Raw genomic sequence first — 10258 nt, forward strand, 5'->3', positions numbered from 1 at the left:
AAAAACTTAAAAGAGAAATCGCTGATAGAGAGACGACGGTGTCAAAATCAGATCAAAGAGTGCCTTGCAAAACAAGAAAAACCTTTCTTCTCCGGTGATACTAGTACGGCAACGGACGGACTTCTTTTTCTCCCTTCACAGCAGATCGGCCACGTTCGAAGGCAGCTCTTCGACAACCACGTTGTAGAACTTCTGAATATCAAACAGCATCCTCTCATCATCACGAGTCACGAAGTTGATCGCCACTCCCTTTCTCCCGAACCTTCCACTTCTTCCGATACGGTGGAGGTAGTTCTCTGGCTGAGTTGGGAGGTCGAAGTTGATAACCAGAGAGACTTGTTGCACATCGATACCACGAGCCAAGAGGTCAGTGGTGATGAGAACACGCGAGGAACCAGACCTGAACTCCCTCATGATGATGTCTCTGGTGTTCTGGTCCATGTCTCCGTGGGTAGCTGAGACTGTGTGGTCACGGCTCCTCATTTTGTCTGTGAGCCAGTCAACCTTACGCCTGGTGTTCACGAAGATGACACTCTGCGTGATGGCGAGAGTCTCGTAGAGATCACAGAGTGTCTCGAGCTTCCACTCTTCTTTCTCAACGTTGACATAGAACTGCTTGATACCTTCGAGGGTTAGCTCATCACGCTTCACCAAGATTCTCACTGGCTTGCTCATGAACTTCCTTGTGATCTCAAGAGCTTCTGGTGGCATGGTTGCTGAGAACACACCAACTTGGATCTTTGGAGGAAGAAGCTGGAATATGTCATAGATCTTCAACATCAAGGAAACAAAGTGAGATTAGAGTTTAACCATAACGGGAAACGGATTAGAAGCTCTAGGGAAATATTGACAAACCTGGTCCTTGAAACCACGGGAGAGCATTTCATCAGCTTCATCGAGAACAAACATCTTGATGCTGTCAGCACGGAGAGACTGCCTCTTTAACATGTCAAAGACACGTCCTGGAGTTCCAACAACAACATGGACACCAGCTTGGAGAATGCGCTGGTCCTCACGAACACTGGTTCCACCAACACAGGCGTGAACCTTGACACCAAGGTAATCACCAAGGGCCCTCATGACCTTCTCAATTTGCTGAGCAAGCTCTCTAGTTGGAGCCAAAACCAAAGCCTGACACTGGACAAGGGTGTAGTCCAGCTGCTGCAATACACCAGAGCAGAAAGTAGCTGTTTTCCCAGTACCAGACTGGGCCTGTTGAATCACATCGAGACNAGGAAGAAGCTGGAATATGTCATAGATCTTCAACATCAAGGAAACAAAGTGAGATTAGAGTTTAACCATAACGGGAAACGGATTTGAAGCTCTAGGGAAATATTGACAAACCTGGTCCTTGAAACCACGGGAGAGCATTTCATCAGCTTCATCGAGAACAAACATCTTGATGCTGTCAGCACGGAGAGACTGCCTCTTTAACATGTCAAAGACACGTCCTGGAGTTCCAACAACAACATGGACACCAGCTTGGAGAATGCGCTGGTCCTCACGAACACTGGTTCCACCAACACAGGCGTGAACCTTGACACCAAGGTAATCACCAAGGGCCCTCATGACCTTCTCAATTTGCTGAGCAAGCTCTCTAGTTGGAGCCAAAACCAAAGCCTGACACTGGACAAGGGTGTAGTCCAGCTGCTGCAATACACCAGAGCAGAAAGTAGCTGTTTTCCCAGTACCAGACTGGGCCTGTTGAATCACATCGAGACCTTTGCAAAAGGGGACAATTCCTCTCTGCTGAATAGCAGAAGGCTTCTCAAAACCTAAAAGAACACAGATGCACGCATGAGATGATGCTTATAAGCGAGACACAAAATCACAAAAAGATAGCTTTCAAGAGTACTTCAACACATACCATAAGCATAGATACCCCTGAGAAGGTTCTCTTGGAGACCCATGGCATCAAAGCTCTCATGAACCTCATCATAAGAAGTGAAGAACTCATCCTGTCCCTCAAGTCTGCATACATACAATACAAATTAGCAACTAAACATTCAGAAAGAGCACAACACACAAGATGGAAAAATAGAACAAAAAGACTCACACTTCATTCAGTTTCTGGTCAAACTGACGTGCATCAAACTGGGTGCCTTCTGGTGCAGATCCCGCCATACTACATACACACAGAACAACAACAAAAATTAGATATCGTGATGAGACAAATAAAGAAAACATCTATTTCACTTAGTGATAAATAACGATTGCAAAAGAGGGAATGTGACAAAATAGCCAAACTCGAAGTCCATAAAGAGAGGAAAACAAGCATTAATATCTGCCTCAGATGATGTTCGGAGAGAATGTATAAAAAGGCACATGGTTATCCATATATATAAAGATAGACACCACTCAAACCTATTTCTCCAACATGAAAGACCTTTTAAATCCAGACAACCACAACGAACTGTTAAGAAACAGTTTATAAAGACAATAACATCTGAGTTATGTAACCTAGCGGTAATAAAGACATACAAACAATCACTGTAAAATTCACAAATCAACAGATTCCTAAAGATGGGTTAGATCCAAAAACATAAATCGTCGTCATCATCAGCACCAACATCTCATATAATATAATAAACAGAGCAACAAAATAAGGGTAACCATAACAAACGATCTAGAAACAACGGAATAATAAATAAAAAAAAATCAAAACTTTCAAATCAACAACTCACCAAATCTATCGAAAACAAAAACGAATCACAGAACAAAGTAAAAAAAGTATAGACCCAAATCACAAATCGATAAAAGACATAGGAAAAGGAGAAATAGATGCAATATACCTGGAGCAAACGTTGAGAAGAGATTAGTAAACGAAAGTAGGAAAATTTCAGGGAGCTTGAATCTCCCAAACACGGATCTGAACCGGGTTGAGAGAGTAAGGAGAGCGAAGGAGCGAGCGAAGATTGAGGCTTTGTTGTGAGAGACTACTGATGTGAAAAAACCGAAAGAGGCAGAGAGAAAACGCGTTGCTTTTTAACTTTATATACTCCGCCTTTAGGGTTTTCCTTTCTCTCCTTTGGAAATCTTCTTCCTCCTTTTTCTTTTACTTGTATTTCCCCTTTTACCCCTCTTCTCTCTTTCTTTTTACTCCTTTGTTGGCTCGTCGGACAAGGATTTGACATTTGTTTTGTTTGATGCATCACACTAACTCATGTCTTAACCACACTAACTCAATTTGTTTTGGGAACATATATTCTTCATTATTTTATTAGTTATTTTGGGACAATAACACAAATTAAATTCATTATTTCTTCATTAATAATTATTTTATTGTATTTTCTAGAGTTTTCTTTCTCCAAATTACAATGAGAATAAAAGTGAATGATAAACTAAGTATTCTCTCAAAAAATGTTTATTATTATTATTTATTAAGTATTAACACATATGTCTCTAGATTAAAGAATATCTAGTGGGCAACTACTTTGGAACATAAATTCTTCATTATTTTTATTAATTATTTTGTGACAAAAGGATTATTTATTGACGGAAAAAAGGAAAAAAAAATTCAATCTATTTTTAATTTATTTTTAAAGCTTTCGTTCTCCAAATATATGTTGCATCAAAACTCTTTTTTGAGCTCCATTTTCCGTTTCTGAAACTCGTGGAAACAAAGAAATAAGTTATGGAAACACGATTCATAAAAATTCTATTTAAAAACACGATGGAAACTCCATTTTCATTTTGGAAACACGATTCCTATAAATTTCTATTTGAAAATGCGACCAAAATCATTTTTTTTGGAAACTTAGTAATAAATAACTTGGAAATATATGAATTCATTATACATATAAATATATAATATTATTAGTGTTTTAGTTCAACCATATAATATTTATGTTTGGTGTTTTATTCAATATATATATATATATGTTTCCAAAATGTTTTCATTTCCTAATTTTAGAAAAAATCGTTTTGTTTCCGAAGCGTTTCACTTCTGCATATATGTTTCCGTTTTCATGCAACCTAGCTTCAAATTACAAAAATAATTAAATTGAATGGTAAAAAACTATTATGGGAAAATATATTAATCATTATTCAAGTATTAACACATTTGTCTCTCTATGTTCGATGTTTAATCAGGTAATTACTGTTCCACATGACAACATTCAAATGCATTTACAAGTGAATCCTTGAATCCAATAATTTTATATAAATATTTTAGAAGACAAGTTGTGGGATACAAAGTGGAGTTAGTTAGTCAGGGGGTACATGCCTATGTGTCTAGAGTAGAGATACATAGTATTCAATTGTTACAATTTCTTGAGCACCTCTGGACGAAACGAAGGACATCACAATGAGTTTCTTGCAGCCTTCTAACGGCTTTACTAAGCTGTTGCCATTGTAGACATAGCTGGAGAGGGCAAAAACAGAATCGTGCTTTAGAGTCAAAATGTATGAGGAAAACTAAGCAAAAGACATAAAGAATTGCCCCCAGTTCCGCTCTGTTTTTTTTGAGATTTTTTTTCAAACGATTTAAAATGCTGGTAGCAGCTGAGTGAGAGGAACATGTCCCCTAGGACAAGAACTTTCACGACTTGGTGAATGATCATCATAAGTGTAAAAATTGAGCCATACGAGTATTTTCATCAAGAACGTATTTTACAATAACAACGAACCTCTTTAGTCTTTATAGAGTCTGTTGAAAGTTGAAACATAGATTCAATTTTATACGGGCCTAGGAAGATTAGGCCCATTAGTAAAGTTTTGACTTTAAAATCGGCCTTTGTTTGAGTTTGACAAATCCCCGCCGTTCATTAGATGCCTACTCACTCTTAACGCACCTGATGATCTCTGTCTTTTGGTGACTCGCAAAAGCTCAGAGAATCAAAAACGAAAATTTGGATTGGAATTAAAATAAAATAAAAAAGTCAAAATAATTGATTTCGTCGATCTTCTGATATTTTGTTTTTGCTGAAAACCCTAAACACTCCATACCATTTGAATTTGTTTTGTTTTCTACATCTTCCTTTCTAATCGAAACATTCACAGTTGCGAATTCGGATCGGGGGCTGAGGCAGTGTTCCGATTTGCACAACAATGACTTACGCATCTCGTATCATCATCAATCATTCCAAAAAGGTTTCTCTTTCTCCCTCTCCCTTTTTTCATTTTTTTGGGTACCTATCTGATCGTGTTTTTTAATTCTTCGATGATCATTTTGATTTCGTGATTATAAAATTGTTTCCATTTGGTATTCCATTAACGAAACTTTTGGTTGGTAATGATTGATTTTTAATCATGGGCAATTCTGCATTTTGCTATCCATAGCTTTAGTTAAGGTTCGCGTTATGATTTTTGCAAATTGTGGTTGTCACGCTAGTGTGTTCATTTTTATTACTACTGGAAGAGTTCTGGGTTCTGGTTTTGCAAGCAGAGTCATTTGTATAACGCCGCTTTGATGGTTGTGTGATTTTGACAGTTGAAACATGTTTCCACAATACTGAGGCGTGACCATGCTGTGGCTGTCCGATGTTTCTCCAACTGTACCCAGCCCTCTCTCACTGGTGGACAAGGTAACTTAGTTTGAATTTTTCGTGTCCTCTTCGTTGCTATTCTTGTGCTCATGTGATGTGGAATTGTATCCAGCTATACGGTTGTTTCTATTGGTTGACACGGTTACAAGCACCACACCATCTCTGTGGAGCTGGAATAGTTTAAATTTGCTATTCGTATCGTTTTCCCATTGAGGAAGAGAGTTGTGTTCCCTCTTTAAAATGATTAACAGTTAATATGTTTTTGAGTAATATGTTATGCTTCTCCCTTCAGCATTTTCTTGTTTTTGTTCTTCAGATATCTTCAAGTCCCGCCTGAATTATTCCACTGTGGAGAGAATTTCTAAATGTAGTGCCGGCAATGTTAGTCCCTTCTGTTCTGATTTCTTTCTCGGCTTTGCCCTTATAGCATAATCCTCTCTGTGTTTTTTGTCGTAACGTTGTTAAATGCAATATATAGGTATCAATGCCTAGTGGTATTTCAACAATGAGCACAAAACTAAGCAGCACAATGGCAGGACCAAGACTTTTTAAAGAATTTATAAGGTATGTAAATTGTCATGTGCATACTTCTTACTGTGTTCCTGTATGGATACTTCTATCTTAAGCTAATTTTCTTACTGTAAGCTAACTTTCTTGCGTTTCAGCTCCCAGATGCGATCAGTAAGAGGATTTTCATCAAGTTCAGGTAGTTAGTTTAGTTCTTCATCAAGAGTTTAACTTTAACTTGTACATGACTTCCAGCTTGCTCTTTTTATGTATTCTTTGGCCTGTATGATAATCTGTGTAGAGAAAACCAGTATTCTTTTGCCGGATCATATTTCATACTTCTTTAGGCCGGCCTTGTATATGCTAGCTATGTAGCTAGTTAACGATCTATAAGGGGTTTATCACGGAATTTTCTGTTATGGCAATATTGTGCAACTGTGTGGAATATTAATGGTAACTGGAATAACTAGCGTCTGACTTGGTTTTTGTGCCTTTTGGGGATACCTTTTTTCTTTCACTGTGGATATACATTCCACATGGTTTGTTTTACCGAGAACTTCTAAACATATGTTTCAGATCTTCCTCCTCATCAAGAGATTGGAATGCCTTCTCTTTCGCCAACGATGACTGAGGTATGGATTTTTGAGTACCTACTTACTAAAATTTACGTGGTATATTATTTTATCACTCTACTAAAGCTACTTGTTGAAACTTCAGGGTAACATTGCCAGGTGGCTGAAGAAAGAAGGTGATAAAGTTGCTCCTGGTGAAGTGCTTTGTGAAGTCGAAACTGTAATGTTAATCCAGATTGAATCTCTTCTTCTTTTTATTCTTCTGCCAGGAAAATAACACTAATCTTAATCTAAATATTTTAGGACAAAGCAACCGTCGAAATGGAATGCATGGAAGAGGGTTTTCTAGCCAAGATAGTAAAGGAGGAAGGGGCTAAAGAAATTCAAGTTGGGGAGGTATGATTGTTTCTTCTTTTTCGTGGAGACTTGTTAATTATAATGGCTTCTCATAAAATATTTATTGTGAGCCTTACGCTCCCTTTTTGTTACTATAGAGTTGCAACAGCAAATCAATGAATTATGCAACAAAATTGACAAAATATCTTTCTTTATATAAATCACATATAAGTGTACTTTGTCCCCAACTAGGTGATTGCTATCACAGTTGAAGAGGAAGAGGATATTCAAAAGTTTAAAGATTACACCCCCTCATCTGATACTGGTCGTGCTGCTCCTGAAGAAAAACCAGCTCCTTCCCCTCCAAAGGAAGAGAAGGTTGAGAAAACAACCAGTGCTCCTGAAGCCAAGAGTACCAAGCCAAGCTCGGCTCCTTCAGAAGATCGTATTTTTGCCAGTCCTCTTGCAAGAAAGTTGGCTGAAGATAATAGTGTTAGTTTCCAAAAAAAAGTTACTAGTAAAGCTCTAGTGTTTGATCCCCATGCTCTTAACTTTTTGTCCTACTTTTCCCTTAAAAACATTAGGTACCTCTCTCAAGCATCAAAGGCACAGGTCCTGAAGGACGGATAGTGAAGGCTGATGTCGAAGATTTCTTAGGTATAATAACGCCTTGGCTATGCCCTCTCCTTCCATTTTTCCCCAGTCTTTCTTGCTTCTCTTTACCGAATTTACGTCATCCATGTGTCCTAATGCATCTTCCTATGGGACAGCTTCAGGTGGTAAAGAAACTACTGCCAAGCCTTCCAAGCGCACGGATTCAAAGGTTCCAGATCTGGACTATGTTGACATCCCTCACACTCAGATACGAAAGGCAAATACCTATACAACCTTATATCTTAATTGCTTGTGGTATTTCTAGGTTACCTTGACCCACGATCTCTCTGTTTTGGGCACTATAAGCCAAAAATTCCAAAATTTGTTAACTGTATGAATTTGACAGGTCACAGCCTCACGTTTGGCATTCTCAAAGCAAACTATTCCTCACTACTACCTGACCGTGGATACATGTGTGGACAAAATGATGGGGTAAGTATTAAGTTTCAGATTATGTATTTGATTCGGTCAATGGGTGCTAAACATAGCTATTGTTATATGCAGTCTTAGGAGTCAACTCAATTCATTCCAAGAGGCTTCTGGTGGGAAACGGATATCTGTAAATGATCTTGTTATTAAGGTGCATCATACTTCCTTTCTTGCAAGCCTAATTAAATATCCTTCTCTGTTATCCATTATGAAACCTTTTCTTATTCGAAATTGCAGGCTGCTGCACTGGCTCTTCGAAAAGTTCCTCAGTGCAACAGTTCATGGACAGACGAATATATCCGCCAGTAAGTACATATTCTGCTTCAGAGGTTCATGACAACTTTGCAAATCATCTAGTTTCGTGGTTCTTATTTTACTCTTTTTATGTACAGATTTAAAAATGTCAACATCAACGTTGCTGTACAAACAGAAAATGGGCTTTACGTTCCTGTGGTCAAGGTGAGGGAGCTGTTGATACAGTTATTAACATTTCTTCGCAGAAACTTGAGATTTCAGAAAATAAAAAACTCAGTTTATCAAATTGCTTGATTGCAGGACGCAGACAAGAAAGGACTGTCCACAATTGGAGAAGAGGTTCGATTCTTGGCCCAGAAAGCAAAAGAAAACAGCTTGAAGCCGGAAGATTACGAGGTTAGATTAGATTTTGGTCACTGCTCACTAATAATGCTGCTCTGAAAGAAAATCAACTCAAAACTGTTTCTTCTGACAGGGAGGGACATTCACAGTCTCCAACTTGGGAGGACCTTTTGGCATCAAACAGTTTTGTGCCGTCATCAATCCACCTCAAGCTGCCATTCTAGCAATAGGATCCGGTAAGCCCTTAGCACACCCATCGACTTTATCCATTGGAGTTTCTTCCCCATAACTTATTATATTGTGGTGTCTGAATCTCAAAACAGCCGAAAAGAGAGTTGTTCCCGGTACTGGTCCTGACCAATACAACGTTGCTTCGTACATGTCTGTAACACTAAGCTGTGACCACCGCGTAATAGATGGTAACAGATTCTTCCTCCCATCCCCTATTGTATTATCAGTAATCATTTCGTCGAAAACATCTAGTAAGTGTTCTTCATGTGCAGGTGCTATTGGAGCGGAGTGGCTGAAAGCTTTCAAGGGCTACATCGAAACCCCGGAATCTATGTTGCTCTAAAATCCAGACACACACATACACACACACACATCAAAGCTAAATTCATAAGAGTCTGACATCAAATTTCTCTGGCTCACTACCAGATTTGTCCCTTTAGCACTGAGGCCTTTAAAGTTGCGTGTTTTGCTATTCATTACATTGAGGTGGCAGATTTTTTGTCCCAAAATAAAATAAGGAAATCCAACAATTTTACTGTTAACCGGATTTTGTGGCGTAATGCTTATTTCATCATGGGGTTGAAATTATTAAAACCCATACTACTTGTTTTGTTAATAAAGTACCTCTTAGTTCAATATCATGGAATTTTCGAAAACATCATTAAACCCAAGAAACATGTCTTTTAAATACTACATTAAGCCCAACGAAAATATGTCTAAAGTACCAGCAAATAAGCAAAAAAATACAGTACAGATCGTCATCACTTTTGTGTCTTCCTCCTCCGCCTGATCTGCGGGAAACTGAGAGGGGTCGGTAAGGTTGCAACCCTAGTTGTCTTCTCCATCGAGATTATGCAGCCAAGGTTCTCAAAATGTTTCCTTAGATCAACTGTGCTCATCCTAAGATCTTTAGCTATGTCTTCTGGATCGGNGTTGGATATGGGCTACGCCCAATATGCCACTCGGCTCAACGACACTCATTAGTTGCATTCTCGGCCCAGCGAGGTTGAAAGCAAGTCATTAATTCCCGCAAAGGGGCAATCTCGGGAATTCGTGAAGGGAACCCTAAACTCTCCTAGGTCAACAGTCTCCTATAAAAGGAGAAAACATTTATTGGGATCATCATCCTGACCCGCGGACAATACCCCCAGAGCAATACTTTGCATCGAAAACTGCTATTATCTTTCGTATAACTCGTCTTGTTTTCTATCGTCATTTTAAGCTTACTAGTTCGTCTGTGGACTAACGAGCTCTAATACGATTTGTTTAAGTGACGATCTCACGTTTTTCCCGATTANCAAATTTCCGATGGATGATATCTGGAATCCTGTGGTTTTTAGCGGATTCAAAATTCATAGAGCTTCTGTCCTTGAACTTAATTAGATGAGTGAGAAACGTCAAAGCACCAGAAACCCTCTGCTTCTCGTCATCGTCCTGCATATCAAA

General features: G+C 38.7%; 2 protein-coding genes across 3 annotated transcripts in view; one reads left to right on the forward strand and one right to left on the reverse strand.

The window, feature by feature from the left end:
- Positions 1-2985, reverse strand: part of LOC109124852 (eukaryotic initiation factor 4A-1) — a 4278-nt gene extending 1293 nt beyond the window's left edge. The window contains exons 1-5 of the mRNA XM_010503139.2: positions 2793-2985; positions 2057-2125; positions 1868-1971; positions 1345-1775; positions 18-771 (exon numbers count right to left, since the gene is read on the reverse strand). Coding sequence (XP_010501441.1) covers positions 136-771; positions 1345-1775; positions 1868-1971; positions 2057-2124 — 1239 coding nt within the window. The 5' untranslated portion in view covers position 2125; positions 2793-2985 and the 3' untranslated portion in view covers positions 18-135. The remainder of the gene's footprint in view (positions 1-17; positions 772-1344; positions 1776-1867; positions 1972-2056; positions 2126-2792) is intronic.
- Positions 4885-9448, forward strand: LOC104778698 (dihydrolipoyllysine-residue acetyltransferase component 2 of pyruvate dehydrogenase complex, mitochondrial). Of its 2 annotated transcripts, XM_010503145.2 has the most exons (19): positions 4885-5091; positions 5432-5525; positions 5803-5867; positions 5965-6050; positions 6152-6192; positions 6570-6625; positions 6711-6785; positions 6869-6961; positions 7154-7393; positions 7486-7558; positions 7672-7772; positions 7902-7987; positions 8060-8135; positions 8222-8289; positions 8377-8443; positions 8540-8635; positions 8715-8817; positions 8905-9000; positions 9085-9448. In XM_010503145.2, exons 1-19 carry the CDS (start codon positions 5050-5052, stop codon positions 9153-9155), a joined length of 1629 nt encoding a protein of 542 aa, XP_010501447.1. In that variant the 5' UTR covers positions 4885-5049; the 3' UTR covers positions 9156-9448. The 2 variants fall into 2 exon arrangements, with proteins under 2 accessions (XP_010501447.1, XP_010501454.1); XM_010503152.1 differs by lacking the exon at positions 4885-5091 and having other exon boundaries at positions 5434-5525; positions 5599-5867.

This window comes from Camelina sativa, chromosome 1, assembly GCF_000633955.1.
Source record: "Camelina sativa cultivar DH55 chromosome 1, Cs, whole genome shotgun sequence".
Lineage (NCBI taxonomy): Eukaryota > Viridiplantae > Streptophyta > Magnoliopsida > Brassicales > Brassicaceae > Camelina > Camelina sativa.

Bases quoted from the DNA above. Each gene is read 5' to 3' on its own strand.
- LOC104778698 (XM_010503145.2), top strand. From the start codon at position 5,050: ATGACTTACGCATCTCGTATCATCATCAATCATTCCAAAAAG. The intron at 5,092-5,431 runs GTTTCTCTTTCT...TGATTTTGACAG, and splicing joins TCATCAATCATTCCAAAAAG to TTGAAACATGTTTCCACAAT. The intron at 6,786-6,868 runs GTAATGTTAATC...TAAATATTTTAG, and splicing joins TGCTTTGTGAAGTCGAAACT to GACAAAGCAACCGTCGAAAT.